Genomic DNA, 17801 nt, shown 5'->3' with positions numbered 1-17801 from the left:
TGCCACAACACGTGAGCTTGCTTCCTCTAGGCCGACAGTCAATTGGAGCACTTGTACAGACACTTAGGGACAAGTCTAACCATCTAGCTCCTTACTGTATCTGTTTTGTTCCGATGAATATACTTGACTGTGTTTACTGTAGAAGCTGCTCTACGGGTAGGACAGAGAGAATTTTACTCTACGTTGAACCTGTGCTCTACCTGACCCGGAAGTCCACAATACTGGGACAAAATTAAGCGTTAGAAAGAACTTGCATTTATATAGCGCCTTTCACAACCTCAGGATGTCCCAGAGCTCTTTCCAGTACCTTTGAGGTGTAGCCACTGTTGTAATATAGCGGAAACACGGCAGCCAATTTGCACACAGCAAGGTCCCACAAACAGCAGTAAGATAATGACCAGATAATCTGTTTTTAGTGATGTTGGTTGAGGGATAAATATTGGCCCAGGGTAGGATAGTGAGAAAAGAGAACAGTTCAAGAAACAGTTAGATGATGTGGTGGGGGAGGGAGCTGGACAGGTCATCTGGATACATGAGCTACGATGGACTAAATGGCCTTCCTCATCCCAATGTGATCTTGTGATTTCAAAGCAAACATTAGATTTAAAAACACATGGAGCCTGAAGCTTATTCTGGATATAATTACATACGTTTTCATATTACAGTCACACTAAGTAACAGGATTGGCTTATTATTGACCAGAAATCTTTAAAATCAGCTTAGGAAGATTGTAAAGTCATAAAAATCCATTATAAAGAAATATAAATCCCACTAGTCTTTTTGACCATGAGTTCTCTCATTTCATACAACAGATAAGCACGGTGCAGTTGCTGCACTACCGCTGCCTAACACCAGAGGGCAATGAGCTCTCACCAGCCGATTAATACCAGACTCCAACCCATGCAGAGCCTCTATCTTTGTGTACAATTTGTGCGCCCTGTTCGATCCCATTACAGTCTAGAATTTGATTTTTGATCAGCCTTGTGTCTGACATACGCAGGAGTCCGTTACTACAGCCCCAATATAAAGTGCACACTCTCTCCCCATGTGACTAAGCCCAGAGGACTGAGGTGCATTTTGCCATTGACTGAGGTTCAGGGACCCCTCCCCCCTCCACATGCGTGCACAGGGGTACTGCTGAAGTTTAACTAACTAAAACCGCACAGAGCACTGGTAAACTACCCACTGCTTGTCCAGCATGGACCACCCTATCAGCTGTGGCCATTAGCTTGCCAGCTCATCTGGAGCCAAGTGGGAACAATGTCCTCCTTGATCAATAACTCTGACAATGTAAATATAAACGGGCCACAGTGGAAAGAACGATACATGGTTAAAATCCCGATACTGATCGCCACTTAAAATTAAACTGTGACAGTGAGACACGGGGCACGGGTTCAAACTAGTAAAAGGGAAGTTTAGGACTAACACTGAAACGTTAGATGTTAAACCGAGGCCCCGTCTGCCCTCTCAGGTGGACGTAAAAGAGCAGGGGAGTTCTCCCCGGTGTCCTGGCCAATATTTATCCCTCAACCAACATCACTAAAACAGATTATCTGGTCATTTATCACATTGCTGTTTGTGGGAGCTTGCTGTGCTGTGACTACACTTCAAAAGTACTTCATTGGCTGTAAAGCGCTTTGGGACGTCCTGAGGTCATGAAAAGCACTATATAAATACGATCCTTTCTTTCTTTCAGTGATAGAGCAAGCGTCACCCGTGGTAATGTGTCTTTGCATCTGTTTCTGATTTGCAGTTCGAGGTCAGGCAGCTGCGAGCCCACCTTGCCCAACAGGACCTGGACCTTGCTGCCGAGAGGGAGGCTGCCATGCAGATGCACCATGTCTGGAACAAGCAGAGCAGCAAGTTCCAAGTGGTCGATGGGTCAGCAACAGGGGCGTCCGACGACGAGAGCCCCGACAGCATCATCAAACCGCGCCAAACACAAAGTAAGGACCCGGCAAAGTCTGTTCAAGTCATTCTTTCCTTTTTTAAAATCCAAACAGTAAGAAACCAAGCACTTTCCAGGACATCATCAAGGCTGAAAGTTGGGGGGCGAGGGGGAAGAGAAGATGAGGTAAATCAGGACAGAGTGATTTATCTTCCACCTGCAATCCTTCGGCTTTTAAAACCCAACTTGGATTTTAGAAACCTGAAGATTGTAGTAGGAATGGAAGACTGAGGATAGTGAATGTTAATCGTATGATTTATATCAATGAGTGTTAATTGTATTCAGGTGGCGGGTATCAATTGGGGACTCTCTCGTATCCTTTTTATAGGAGAGCTTACCTAGGGTGTGGTGTGTGTGTAAGGGGAATCTCTGTGAATAAAGGCTTGGAAGCAACTGAAGACCAGGCTCTAGTGTTCCATCCTTCACCACCTGGTTATACAATTTTAGCAGTGAGGAGTTCCACAATTTTGAAGTTTGAAGTAACCAATTGGAGTAGGAGATGATTCCTGATCTACAGATTACTTGTATTTTACAGAGCTAGTGAACCAAGTTGTTACAAGTTGCAACATTACAGGCCATCTCACCATTGGGAATATTACAGACCATCTCATCAGTGGGAATATTACAAACTATCTCACCATTGGGAATATTACAAACCATCTCACCATTGGGGACATTACAGGCCATCTAACACTGGGAACATTACAGACCATCTCACCATTGGGAATATTACAAACCATCTCACCATTGGGGACATTACAGACCATCTCACCATTGGGAATATTACAGACCATCTCACCATTGGGAATATTACAAACCATCTCACCATTGGGGACATTACAAGCACCACTAGAAATATCACTGATAATCTCACCACTAGGAATATTACAGTCCTTCTTACCACTATAAATATTTCCAATCTTTTTTTTCCATTGGCAACATTACAGCCCATCTCACCACTGTAAATATTACAGTCCAGTGTATACTAGTGTACCTCAAAATCCTGCATCATCTCATTCATTACTGATATTAAAATTAACATTTTTAGAAATGTCCAAAACTTTAATTAGAATGACAATGTGTCACACCAGTAAAGTGTTGAACTGTAATACAAAGGGGTGCTGGGGAGACAATAAACATTCATTTTGAGTGTGTGTAAGCAGAACTTTTACACAACTGATAGCCAAGTGACAAAAGCAAAATACTGCGGATGCTGAAATTAAAAGCAGAAAATGCTGGCAACACTCAGCAGGTCAGGCAGCATCTGTGGAGAGAGAAACAGAGTTAACGTTTCAGGTCCTTTCGTCACCCGGAGTTCTGACGAAAGGTCATCGACCTGAAACGTTAACTCTGTTTCTTTCTCCACGGTTACTGCCTCACTTGCTGAGTATTTCCAGCACTTTCTGTTTTGATAGCCAAGAGATCTGTTTTGCTGTTAAACCTACTAGTGTGTCTTTAAACTCTGTGAGGTTGAACCCAAAAATTGATACCTAGGGCTAGATTTACTGGCGATGGGGTCATCAGACACCAGCAACGTACCTCGGAAGGTCGCAATCCAACTGCCCATTGAATCAATGGATGGAAATTTGTGGGCAATGGACTTGAGAATTTTTCCAATGTACGTTCTATGGCATGAGACACCTTGGAAAACCAACCCTCGGTCCCTTACTGTGTGCCAGACACAGCCACTGTTTCAGCGTCAGGAGCACAGTGTGTAGGCTACACTGTAGGAATTGAACACAGCTGCAGTCATTCATCTGGGCCGATAAAGCTATGTATTCAGGACCTTGGACAGTGAACAACCACCTGCCTCGTGCTGCAGTTACCTTGAATGCCTGGAGTGAGAGCCAGCTTCCTTATGTGTCAAGCTGATGCCAGGCATGCAGTATATCAGTGGCCATTGTTAGATTTGGATTGCGGTTAAACAGTCAACAGAAGATTGGGAGTAAATTACTGCACAGTGCACCATCCAGCAAGTTATATAAATGTAAAGAATCTTACACCAGGTTATAGTCCAACAGTTTTATTTTTTTTTCAAATAAAACTGTTGGACTATAACCTGGTGTTGTAAGATTCTTTACATTTGTCAACCCCAGTCCATCATCAGCATCTCCACATAATGTTATCTAGAGTTATATAAAGTTCTGGTTAGACCCTATTTAGAGGACTGCGTTCAGTCCTGGGCACCAAACTTCAGGAAGGATATATTGCCCTTGGAGGGGGTGCAGCACAGATTCACCAGAATGATTCCGGGGCTAAAAGGGTTAAATTATGAGGAGTAGGTTGCATAGACTGGAGTATAGAAGATTAAGGGGTGATCTAATTGAGGTTTTTAAGATGATTAAAGGATTTGATAGGGTAGATAGAGAGAACCTATTTTCTCTGATGGGCAAGTCCAGAACAAGGGGGCATTACCTTAGAAATAGAGTGAGGCCGTTCAGGGGTGATGTCGGGAAGCACTTCTTCACACAAAGGGGAGTGGAAATCTGGAACTCTCTCCCCCAAAAAGCTGTTGAGGCTGGGGGTCAATTGAAAATGTCAAAACTGCGATTGAGAGATATATGTTAGGCAAGGGTATTAAGGGTTACGGAACCAAGACGGGTAAATGGAGTTAAGATACAGATCAACCATGAACTCACTGGATGGTGGAACAAGCTCGAGGGGCTGAATGGTCTCCTCCTGTTCCTATGTCCCTATTCTGTTTGTGAATGGTGTAAGTGTGTATGTATGGGATTCCTGAGTCCAAGAGTTTCACCTCTCTGAAGCAATATTTTTTGACAGTATAACTCTTTGTTGCCTGCCCGCATTGGCTCAAAAATGGTATCCATTTTGTAACTGTGGAATTGGCTAGTAACAACTGGAATCTGTTGATTAAACTAACTCTGATTAAGTTCCTTTCTCTTCTCTCTTTCATTTGCTTGACCTCAATAGGCTGCTGTTTCTACTGCTGTATCCTAGATTGAGGAGTTTGTATTTTTGTATTTGTAACTCATGAATTGGATAGAGTTCCCGGCAACACAAGGTGAAAATTATGTTGCTTCAACACGCTGTTTCAGATAATTCGTTGCATTGGAGTTCTACTGGGGGAGCATTTTGCTTTGAATGGAGCTCCTCCCTCTCACCAATCGACCCTTTTCTTTCTGACCCACACTGGCTCCCAGTCCCCCAACACCTCATATTTAAGATTCTCGTCCTTGCGTTTAAATCCCTTCATGGCCTCATCCCTCCCTATCTCTGTAACCTCCTTTCTCTCCTTCCCCGAACTCTTCGCTCCTCTGACTCTGGCTTCCTGTATATCCCCCCCCCCCGCCCCCCCCCCCCCGTTTCACCCCACCATTGCAGTCGTGCATCTAGCTTTGGAATTCCCTCCCTAAACACCCCGGTCTCTCCACTTCCCTCTCCTTCTTTAAGACCCTCCCTAAAACACACTTCTTCGACCAAAGTTTTGCTCAGCTCTCCTAATATCTCCTTCTTTGAGTTTGTGTCCATTTTTGTTTGACTATGCCTCTGTGAAATGCCATGAGACTTTTGTTTTACACATTAAAGGCACTATATAAATGCAAATTATTGCTGTTGTTGTACTCAAGATTGCTCTTCACCACTCTTTGTTCCTCTCATTCCCAGGTTTCTTATGAATTTCCCAACAATGCTCAGCCAAGTTCTCAATACCCAGCTCCTTTGTGTAACCTCACACATCCACCCCGCAAACACAGACTGGAATGTGTTTCTCGATCGTTCACCTCATTGTCATGATTCAAGACGTCAACTAAGCTTCTGAATGATTTTGTAGCAAACTCCCCCCCTATGTATTATTCTATTGGGTTTCTTCTTACTGAGAAATCCAAGTGAAGGACCCATTGTGTAGGGCACCAATGTTGAAAAAGAATAGGGGAGAAAATGAGATAAATCAAAGAGGATTGGATAGGTAGTTTTGGGTTCTAAAAACCTGTGGCAGTAAAGATTGAGGGAGGTAGTGTAGTGGTTATATTACTGGACTGGTAATCCAGAGAGTGTTAGTTCATAATCCCACCGTGGCCATTTGAGAATTTGAATTCAGTTTTAAAATTCACCTGGTACCAGTAAAAGTGACCATGAAGCTGTCGGATTGTTGTAAAAACCCAACTGGTTCACTAAAGTCCTTACCCAGTCTGGGCCTATATGTGAGTCCAGTCCCCACACCAACGTGGTTGACTCTTAACGGCCCTCTGAAGTGGCCTAGCAAACCACTCAATTGTATCAAATCCAACCTGCAGTTCAAAAAGGCCTGCTAAGGACGGGCAATAAATGCCAGCCTTGCCAGCGATCCCGAGAATTAATTTTTTTAAAAACGTTTTGTAGGAAATGGTGTATTAAGTCTTGATCTCAGCACATTGTAGATTGCAAATCTGCATCTTAAGAGCAAGGTTTAGAAGAGCAACGATTTACCCCTAAAAGAATAGAAGGTTTTGCCGATAGGGTTAGATGAAGAGAGTGGGAGGAGGCTTGTGTGGAGCAATTATATTGACAATCCAGTCTGTCTAGAGCAGCAGAAGGGATAGTCTTTTTATTCATGACTTCCCATCAATAATGTAGCAGCATAGGATGCACAGCATAATTGATTCAATCTGGCTTTTTGAAACAAATTCTTAGATTCAAAATAATTACCAACAACAGGATGTTTGGTTGACTCTATAAAGGCAAACGCAATGGTTGGAGACCCTGAATAGTGACTTCGCTTGCTGTCCCCATAGAAAGATGTTGCCAGCCTACTGTAGAGAAACCTTTCTTGTTCTGTTTAGTGAGACTGTGCTAGCATTGAGAGTTAGGCAGCATGTAAATTATGAATCATGAATGAGAGGAATATGGAGACTTTTTACATCGCAGATCCAGTGCAGCTCCAGTCTGCCTTGTGTATCCACATCTAGTCCCGAGGAGTTGCCTTAGGCTGCATCAAGGCCTCTCTCCAAAACTCCCAACATTAGCACAGTGCACACCTCTGACTGGAGGCATTTAAAGGGAAACGGAGGCCAGAAAAGCTTTTAAGGGCCTATGAAACCCAGGAAAACAATTATGCTCTCTTTGTATGTCAGGTTAGATTGCCATCTCTAGAGTGCAGCTATTTCAGGTACAGAGAGCTTAGTGGTTTGGGCCTTGTAGTGAGGAGAAAGTGGTCCACAGAAAACATCTGTTTCTTTCACCTGCAGACGGCAAGCTACTGTGAAAAAGGCAAGGTCTGCAGCCACAGACACCCCAGGGACTGGTTGTGAATCCAGCTCACAGGGACTGGCTAGGCTCCTGACATACTACATCAATGTAAGAGTACTTAACTGGGACAGTAATACCCAGAAGGAAGATTGCATCTGAAGTGATTCTCTTTGAAGGGGTCCTTCTCCCCACCGTTACATTGTTGAACGAAAATGTGCTAAGTGGCATTTGTTTTCTTTGAGTTAAGATGAATAAGAAATCATAAATGACTGGTTATATCACCCATGTCTAGGTTAGGGATTTCCCAATTTATCTTCACACCCAAACCCCAAGATAATGATAGCACTTCTGTTTTTTTTTTCCTTCCTGTGATGATTTGGTTTCCTTCCAATTTTATCCCCTCCTCTCCTGAAGGCACTTGCTCTCTCTTGGAGTGCAATGTCAAAGGCACCCGTCCCCTTCCAATACCCTGCCTAGGTGGCCATTCCGAATGTATCGGTGAGTGCTGCCGAGCCCTTCGAATGTGGAGGGGTATCACAATTGAGAAGTATCCTGTCCTCATTTAGTGCTCATGGACTTTCAATAACAACTATAACAATTGGCATTTACATAGTGCCTTTGATGTAGTAAAAGGTCTCAAGGCGCTTCACATGGGACATTCTGAGGTTGTGAAAGGCGCTATATCAATGCAAGCCTTCCTTTCTTTCTTTTAAATTGGCCTAGGGTTTTTTTTATCCTCTCCCAAAAGATTACATGGCTGCTGGTGGATGGGTGGGTGGAATGGATGGGTGGGTGGGTAATTGGGTGGGTGGATTGGATGGGTGGGCGGGTGGGCGGATGGGTGGGTGGATGGGTGGGTGGGTGGGTGAGTGGGTGGGTGGAAGAGTGGGTGGGTGGAAGAGTGGGTGGGTGAGCGGGTGGATGGGTGGGTGGGTGGATGGGTGGGCGAGTGGATTGGATGGGCGAGTGGATTGGATGGGTGGGTGGATGGTGGGTGGATGTGGGTGGATGAGTGGGCGGGTGAGTGGGTGGGTGGGTGAGTGGGTGGGTGGAAGAGTGGGTGGGTGGAAGAGTGGGTGGGTGAGCGGGTGGATGGGTGGGTGGGTGGATGGGTGGGCGAGTGGATTGGATGGGCGAGTGGATTGGATGGGTGGGTGGATGGTGGGTGGATGTGGGTGGATGAGTGGGCGGGTGAGTGGGTGGGCAGGTGAGTGGATGGGTGGGTGGGGAGCATTGAAGGTCATGTTGCTTATTTGCAACAAGAATGAGTAGGAGAGACTCAATGACCTGTTGGTCTATTTCTGTCCATCTGTTGGTCTGTGAGGGGAAGGGGGAAGGCCAGAGAAATGGTGCAGCATCAACAATATTGATGTGAACCAATGATGGGTCAACTATAGGAGCAAGAAAAAAGGCTGACAGAGATGATGGGAAGAGTCAATAAAATAACAATGGGGAAAGGCCCAGGGCAATGGCCAGGTGAATATGGAGTTCCCTAGAATCTTTGCTTGTCTCATGGGTTATTGATAAAGGCAGTGGGGGTAGGGGGAGGAACACACTGTGAGTTTTGCTTTGAATGGAAGTGAGAAGACAGGAAGTCAGTGGTGGATCTGTGAATGCTCAGCAGATAAGTGATAAAGAAGCCAAAACAGCTCTTAGTGTGAACAGGAGATAGCGGGAGGGGCGATGGTACAAGAGCAGGATCCAGTCGGTCACTCGACCTCTCAGCACAGGCCTGGGGACCAGGAGGTCAATTTTAACAGGGAGTCGGACGTACGGGTTACCCGAACGTCCTTACGATTTTGATGTACGGACATCTTTCAATTCTTTTCTGTAGGTTTCCCGCCCGACAGCCAGCCAGATTGACAGGCTGGGAGTCGGACGGGAGAGCAGCCAGGGAGTGGATGCCAACAGGTAAGTCTTAGATTGGGGGGAGGGAGGGGGGGACGGTCACGGGGAGGGGGTCGGCTATCGTGGGGGGTGGTGGGTCATCGGTGGGGGGGTCGGATATCGAGAGCTCAGTCATATGGGGGTTTGGAAATCATGGGTGGGGGTGGAGATCGTGGGGGGGTCACTCATGGGGGTGTAGGACATGGGGGGTCAGAGATCGTGGGGGAGGACGATCGGACATGGGGGGGGGTCGGACATGGGGGGGGCAGAGATCATGGGGGGTGTCAGAGCTCATGGGGGTGTAGGACATGGGGGCGTCAGAGATCGTGGGCAAGGAGGGTCGGACATGGGGGGGGGGGGTGTTGGAGACCGTGTGGGAGGGGAGTTGGTCAGTTGCGTGTGAGGGAAGGTGAGCTTGTTGGGCCTGGAGGAAACACTCCTGCTCCTCCTGGCCCACAAGCAGTGCAATAAATGCACTTACCTGCTGATCCGGCCCTTCCTGCCTCCTCTTATGTGGCGTGAAGCAGAAGGCCCGGGAATCCCGGCCCCCAGGGGTAAAAATAAAAAACCTGTCAAAATGGAAGCCCGCAGCCTTCACTCACCCTTTGACCCGCCTCCGTTAAAACCGGAAGTCAGCGGGTTGGAGGCGGGTTTTACATTCTTACGATTTTTACCTCCCCACCTGCCCCCAGCCGGCCCATTCGTGGGGTTCAAATTTACCCCCAGGAGTCGGTCAAACCCTACTGGGGCAGAGAAAGGTTCATCAGGGCTGTATGGGCAGCCTATGTCCAGGTCCCTGCCCAAAAGGATGTTCAGTAATGGACTGTCTCACCCAGCTAGTTTTTTAAAAATGGACAGAGGCTCTCAGATGTCAGTTTCATTACAGTGCTTATATCTGAGCAGAAAATAACCCTGTCTGTTTTGCTAAAAGGCAGGGAAAGAGGGTGAACTGGTTTCCAATTTGCAAATGTCTCAATTATTCATTGGTGCCTTAAAGAGGAAATCTTGCCTTAAGGACCCTTTTAAAGAGGGAATCTCACTGTCAGGACCCCTTTTAAAGAGCAAATCTCACCACTAGGAATCTCACTGCGTGTCCCTTTAAGAGGAAATCGCAGTCAAGGCCCCTTTTAAAGTGAGAATTCCCTCTTCAGGGGCCCTTTCAAAGAATTAAGAATCATTTTTCATTCTGTGGATTTGTTCTTATATTTTTAATTATGACAGATGTCAGGCTGATAATACAAGTGAGAACCAGGCTGAATATGGGAAGTTCAGAGGGGAAGTGAAAAAGGAAATAAGAGGGGCAAAGAGAGAGTATGAGAATAGACTGGCGGCTAACATAAAAGGGAATCCAAAAGTCTTCTATAGGCATGTAAAAAGTAAACGGGTAGTAAGAGGAGGGGTGGGACTGATCAGGGACCAAAAAGGAGGCAGAGGACATGGCTGAGGTACTAAATGAGTACTTTGCATCTGTCTTTACCAAGGAAGAAGATACTGCCAGGGTCACAGTAAAGGAGGAGGTAGTTGAGATACTGGATGGGCTAAAAATTGATAAAGAGGAGGTACTAGAAAGGCTGGCTGTACTTAAAGTAGATAAGTCACCCGGTCTGGATGGGATGCATCCTAGTTTGCTGAGGGAAGTAAGGGTGGAAGTTGTGGAGGTACTGGCCATAATCTTCCAATCATCCTTAAATACAGGAGTGGTGCCAGAGGACTGGAGAATTGCAAATGTTACACCCTTGTTCAAAAAAGGGTGTAAGGATAAACCCAGCAACTACAGGCCAGTCAGTTTAACCTCGGCGTGGGGAAACTTTTAGAAACAATAATCTGGGACAAAATTAACAGTCACTTGGACAAGTGTGGATTAATTAAGGAAAGGATTTGTTAAAGGCAAATCGTGTTTAACTAACTTGACTGAGTTTTTTTGATTAGGTAACAGAGAGGATTGATGAGGGTAATGTGGTTGATGAGGTATATATGGACTTCCAAAAGGCATTTGATAAAGTGCCACATAATAGGCTTGTCATCAAAGTTGAAGCCCATGGAATAAAAGGGGCAGTGGCAGCATTGGATACGAAATTGGCTAAATAATAGGACACAGAGAGTAAAGATGAACGGTTGTTTTTCAGACTGGAGGGAGGTACACAGTGGTGATCCCCAGGGGTCAGTATTGGGACCTCTGCTTTTCTTGATATATATTAATGACTCGGACTTGGCTGTACAGGGCACAATTTCAAAATTTGCAGATGACACAAAATTTGGAAGGGTAATGAACAGTGAGGAGGATAGTGATAGACTTCAAGAGGACATAGACAGAATGGGCGGACACGTGGCAGATTAAATTTAATGCAGAAAAGTGTGCAGTGATACACTTCGGTAGGAAGAACGAGGCGAGGTAATATAAACTAAAGGGTACAATTCTAAAAGGGGTGCAGGAACAGAGAGATCTGGGGGTATATGTGCACAAATCGTTGAAGGTAGCAGGGCAAGTTGAGAAAGCAGTTAAGAAAGCATGTGGGATCTGGGCTTTATAAATAGAGGCATAGAGTACAAAATCAAGGAGGTTATGATGAACCCCCTTTATAAAACACTGGTTCGGCCATAGCTAGAGTATTGTGTCCAATTCTGGGCACCGCACTTTAGGAAGGATGTGAAGGCCTTAGAGAGGGTGCAGAAGAGATTTACTAGAATGATTCCAGGGGTGAGGGAGTTCAGTTACGTGGATAGACTGGAGAAGCTGGGATTGTTCTCCTTAGAGCAGAGAAGGCTGAGAGGAGATTTGATAGAGGTGTTCAAAATCATGAAGGGTCTAGACAGAGTAGATAGAGAGAAACTGTTCCCATTGGCGGAAGGGTCAAGAACCAGAGGAAATAGATTTATGGTGATTGGCAAAAGAACCAAAAGCGACATGGGAAAAATCTTTTTCACACAGCGAGTGATTATGATCTGGAATGCACTGCCTGAGGGGGTGGTGGAGGCAGACTCAATTGTGGTTTTCAAAAGGGAATTGGACAAGTACTTGAAGGAAAAAAAATTGCAGGGCTACAGGGATAGAGTGGGGGAGTGGGACTAGCTGGATTGCTCTTGCATAGAGCCGGAATGGGCTCGATGGGCTGAATGGCCTCCTGCCGGGCTGTAACCATTCGATGATTCTATAATTCAACATTGAGTGTTTGAGGAACTGGTTTTAGCAACTTACTGAGCACATCTGCAAGGAGGTGGAGCCAAGTTTTAGACCACAGCTGGCCATTAAAGTCACTGGATGTGCCAGCCCTACACTGCATGGTAAATGAGGTTGACCTTGCAGCAGACAGCACAACTCTGCTTCTGGCTGTCTCCTGATTCCGATCCTGTGAAGACAGCTCCCCAACACTCATTGCTAAATAGGTGTTCCGGAGGCAGCAGAAATGGTTGTTGGTATCTTGGCAGGTTGTTCACCCATCACCCCAGTGCTCACTGACCTACATTGGCTCCCGGTCTGGGAACGCCTCAATTTTAAAATTCTCATCCTTGTTTTCAATTCCCTCCATGGCCTCGCCCCTCCCTATCGCTGTAACCTCCTCCAGCCCTACAACCCTTTGAGATCTCTGCGCTCCTCCAATTCTGGCCTCTTGCGCATCCCCGATATTAATCGCTCCACCATTGGTGGCCGTGCCTTCAGCTGCCTCGGCCCTAAACTTTGGAATTCCCTCCCTAAACCTCTCCGCCTCTCTTCTTTAAGACGCTCCGTAAAACCTACCCCTTTGACCAAGCTTTTGGTCACCTCTCCTAATATCTCCTTACGTGGCTCGGTGTCGAATTTTGTTTGATAATCACTCCTGTGAAGCGCCTTGGGATGTTTTATTACATTAAAGGCACTATATAAATGCAAGTTGCTGTTGTTGGCAACTATAGCCGATCAGGATACCCTGGCTGTTGGCCACCTACACAGGCTTTCTTTCATGCCTTGCGACAGAAAGCATGGCATCCTGTGATTGGGGTGGGTTCCAAGAAAGCATCCAACAAAACCGTTGGTCAGGTTGTGACATATCTTGGCGATGCTATAGGGTCTGCTGACCCAGTGTCTCTTGCATCCCCGCCTTTGTTTGTCAAAGTGCAGTCTGGCCGGCTCCATCCCCAGATGTGGGTGTGAAGATTGCAGCAGCTGGGCAGCGTGCACCTCTTGTACCACCTGACCTGCCAGACGTCCCTCTATGGGTCACATCTTTTTGCAAACAGCTCAGGTAGGGGGAAAACCTTTGGTGCCGGTAATGTTGCATGATGGGGACGGGTGGGGAGGGGGAACTCATTGAACCACTGGCACAAAGGCTCTTGAGAACCCCGGTGGCAGTGGAAAAAACAAACAGCAAAATGCGTCAAGCATTGGCTGAAATTTAGCAGAATCCGTGTACTTACCTGTGCCCTTTCAGTCAGCTCCTGTCGCAGCCGATTCCCTAAAAACTCAAGAGGCCCAGTTGGGACCATGAAATTTAAGGTAACCGTTAAATATCGAGGAAAGATGTCTGTTGGTGAGTTCTCAGTCAGGTTATCAGTTCAATGTTGTACAGCAGTGTTGCAGGGAAAATGATCCTGATAATATCGGACAGGAGGTGAAAGCAGTGTTTACCAGAATAGACTCGATGATATGATTTCCAAATTAACAGTTCTGTTAATGGCAGAGCTCCACAATGTGTTTCACCTGTCACATTTTATTTTCCAGAACCAGCCACGAGGGACGATATGAACAATTACATCAGCCAGTACTACAGTGAGCCCAGCAGCGGTGGGTATAATGCATTCCCCAACCACCCCCCCCCCCAGTCTCCTGAATGCACCAGAAACACTGCTTATCTTTGTCTAAATAAGGACACTTCAACCCTCCCCAACTCACAACACCTTGGCTCTGTTGACCAAAAATTGAACGATAGCTCCATATAAAATGAGCACAGTATATTATGTAGATCATAGCAAATGGAAAACATAAGGAAAGCTGAAGTCCGAAGTGAGGAAAGGCCATTTGGCCCATCAAGCCTGAACCATCCAGTGTCCATGACTGATTATTCCATCATGGTCTCCCCACCACCCTAATTTAGAGAACACCAAGTTCCTTGTCCCCTCAAAAATGAATCAAGCAACGCCATTAATATCTCTACAACCCTGAACATATATCGAACCAGCTCGCTTTTAAAGGTGTCAGTTAACCCAAAGCAACTACCTTCACTGGGAGGTGTATAATCGGCTGAGGTGACTGATTTCAAGGCTGTAATCTAATCTCTGGATTTAAATGACAGTTATGGACTTTCTGCTCACAGATTCTGACAATGTCTGAATCCCTTGACTGGATTACTGTTATGTAATCACTTCCAGGTATCTATTATTCTAAATATAAATCATCTGAGTCCCTTGATTAGATCACTTTTTTTTTAATCACCCCCAGCATCCATTATTGTGTTTTTAAATCATTTGAATCCTTTGGTTAGATACTGCATGTAAACCTAGGCTGACACTCCAGTGCAGTACAGAGGGAGTGCTGCACTGTCAGAGGTGCCGTCTTTCGGATGAGACGTTAAACCGAGGCCCCGTCTGCCCCCTCAGGTGGACGTAAAACGTTTCATGGCACTATTTTGAAGAAGAGCAGGGACGTTTCTCTTGGTGTCCTGGCCAATTGACATCTGCTGATTGCTCCCTCAAGCAACAGATGATCTGGTCATTTATCTCATTTATGGGATTTTGCTGTGTGCAAATTGGCTACATTACAACAGTGACTACACTTCAAAAGTACTTCATTGGCTGTAAAGCGCTTTGGGACATCCTGAGGTTGTGAAAGGCGCTATGTAAATGCAAGTCGTTCTTTGTTTTATTGTGCATTCACACTCCACAAGTTTAATGGCCATGTGAAGTCAAAACAGCTTTGTACCATTGCTAAATTTGGAGTGTAAATTGGATCTTCAGGTCTGAGCTGACTGTAAAGCTAAGCAGAGTGGGACTCCCTCCTCCAGGGAGTCCCACTCTGCTTCATTCCAGGGTTAAATTAGGCGTCGACACTGGTTTCAGGCTGCATTTACACTTATAATTGTAGCATTGGTGCGAAGCAAAACTGCCTTGATGTGACACCACAGTAGAAGCATAAACGAACCCTTGGTGATATTTCTGTGGCAATAACTTTGTTTATTTTTTCTTAGAAATGGGAATTCCTGAAGGTGCCTCTCATGTCATCACAACAGCTGCCATTGACGTCCACCTTCCCAGCATGCCTCACAACGCATCATCCGATCTTTTGACAGTGGAGGTGCCGACAAGGATCAAGAGGATTGGAAGTTCTGCAAGTGATACTTCGGGGAGTGCTTCCAGATCTATCGACAGCACCACCACACAAGCCCAGAGCATGAGCAGTCAAACCCTGGGCTCCTCCACAGACTGCAGCACAACCAGGGAGTTGTCCTCCGAAAGCTACCCGCCAGAAAGGTCCGAGAATCAGCAATGTGGCAACGTGGAGCCTGTAGTGCACAAAGACACAAGCGTGGTGGTGCAGGAACTCCTGTCTACGTTGTCGGAGGATACCTGCCTCACTCAGAAAGGACTAGACCCAGTCAACCTCAAACTGCCGAGTCCACCTGGGTCCACCAATGCCAGCCCAGAGCTGGAACACCGAGTTAACATTTATAACAAGAAGAACCAGGACAATCTCCGCGTCTATCAAACAAAGCCGGCCATCCAGATCCAAGGCAACGACATCTCGCTTGAGGAAAAGTACAGGTTCCTGGAGTCTACAGAACCAACAGTAAATAGACTACCAGAGTCCTAGTTCTCATCGGCCTCAGAGCAGCACTCCCTATTCTTCAGGACTTACTCTTCTCGAAAGCCAAGAATCAGCAGTGGAAGTTCTTCTGATCCTGGTGGTCCTGGATCCAACATCGGATAAAATTCAGGAAGTGCGGTTTCTGTGTCTCCCACATCTGGTTGTGGTAGAGGACGTCTTGTCATCAGCACTCTCTCAGATACCGAGTAGAGGCGAAACATTACAGATGGACTCTTAACATTTTTTTGATTTTATTTTATATGTGCGGTTTTCTCTGTGTCTTGAAGTGCTGAACATGACATCGTTGGGAGAACGAGTTGGAAGGAGTTGCACTCAACAGCGTAAGGGAGCTGAATTTAACAGACACAGTGAAAGCGACATGATCACTGACGCACCATAAGTCAATGAATGTACCTCTAGTGAAATTAAATAAACTCTGCTGCATTATTGAGCTCAGAGAGTGGACTAAGCCTGCTTCTGCTGATGGTGATGTTATTGGCACTTAAGCCTAGAAATTGCTGTTTGCGATATTAGTCGACAAACGCTTAACAAGTTTGTGTGACATTCCTTGTCTGCTATTTTAATAAGGCATTAACCCATAACGCCTCCATAAAATAGTTGACATGGGAACCTCACACGAAAGCATTGAGTTTAGTATTGGAAACATTCAATAATCCAGACCCTTACTGTTTAAACTTAAGGTTTTAGATATGCCGTCAGAGAGGTAGAATAAACTGAAGGGATGTTCATGCGAGTTAGAAATTAAAAACTGGAAATGCACATCAGTTAAACAGCATCAGACAGAGAGATGAAAGAAAGAGACAGGGAGAGAAAGAAAAAGACAGGGAGAGAAAGAAAGAGAGAGAGAGATAAACAGAATGAAAAAATAGAGAAAGGAGAGAGAATCATCATTTCTGGTGTGATCCGTTGTCTCGTTCCGATGGCAAACGGACCTTTTGTGCATTTCCAGAATTTTTTGTTTTAATTTTGAGATTTTCAGCAATCCTGGGTTTTTCTTTTCTTATCTTAAAAGCAAATCATAGGTTGGGGTGCCGGGGGGGTGGGGAACGGTAGTGGAGGAAGGATGTGGGGGGGGGCGGTAGAGGAAGGATGTTGGGGGGAGGGTGGTTGAGGAAGGATGTGGGGGGGGTAGAGGAAGGATGTGGGGGGGGGCAGTAGAGGAGGGATGTGGGGGGGGTAGAGGAAGGATGTGGGGGGGGGCAGTAGAGGAAGGATGTGGGGGGGGGCAGTAGAGGAGGGATGTGGGGGGGGTAGAGGAAGGATGTGGGGGGGGGCAGTAGAGGAGGGATGTGGGGGGGGCAGTAGAGGAGGGATGTGGGGGGGGCAGTAGAGGAAGGATGTGGGGGGGGCAGTAGAGGAAGGATGTGGGGGGGGCAGTAGAGGAAGGATGTGGGGGGGGCAGTAGAGGAAGGATGTGGGGGGGGCAGTAGAGGAAGGATGTGGGGGGGGCAGTAGAGGAGGGATGTGGGGGGGGCAGTAGAGGAGGGATGTGGGGGGGGCAGTAGAGGAAGGATGTGGGGGGGGCAGTAGAGGAAGGATGTGGGGGGGGTAGTAGAGGAGGGATGTGGGGGGGGTAGAGGAAGGATGTGGGGGGGGGCAGTAGAGGAGGGATGTGGGGGGGGCAGTAGAGGAGGGATGTGGGGGGGGCAGTAGAGGAAGGATGTGGGGGGGGCAGTAGAGGAAGGATGTGGGGGGGGGTAGTAGAGGAGGGATGTGGGGGGGGTAGAGGAAGGATGTGGGGGGGGGCGGTAGAGGAAGGATGTGGGGGGGGGCGGTAGAGGAAGGATGTGGGGGGGGGCGGTAGAGGAAGGATGTGGGGGGGGGGCAGTAGAGGAAGGATGTGGGGGGGGGGGCAGTAGAGGAAGGATGTGGGGGGGGGGGCAGTAGAGGAAGGATGTGGGGAGGGGGGCAGTAGAGGAAGGATGTGGGGGGGGGGCAGTAGAGGAAGGATGTGGGGGGGGGGGCAGTAGAGGAAGGATGTGGGGG

The 17801-nt window shown here is 46.7% G+C and overlaps 1 protein-coding gene across 1 annotated transcript in view; it reads left to right on the top strand.

The window, feature by feature from the left end:
- The window catches only part of tmem266 (transmembrane protein 266), a 58803-nt gene extending 43003 nt beyond the window's left edge, over positions 1-15800 (top strand). Inside the window, exons 9-11 of the mRNA XM_067973237.1 lie at positions 1754-1946; positions 13716-13778; positions 15178-15800. Coding sequence (XP_067829338.1) covers positions 1754-1946; positions 13716-13778; positions 15178-15800 — 879 coding nt within the window. The remainder of the gene's footprint in view (positions 1-1753; positions 1947-13715; positions 13779-15177) is intronic.
- Positions 15801-17801: the final 2001 nt, after the last annotated feature.

Source organism: Heptranchias perlo, chromosome 38 (genome assembly GCF_035084215.1).
Source record: "Heptranchias perlo isolate sHepPer1 chromosome 38, sHepPer1.hap1, whole genome shotgun sequence".
Lineage (NCBI taxonomy): Eukaryota > Metazoa > Chordata > Chondrichthyes > Hexanchiformes > Hexanchidae > Heptranchias > Heptranchias perlo.
Note: the sequence above shows the minus strand (reverse complement) of the source record. Positions and strands in the feature narration are given on the sequence as shown.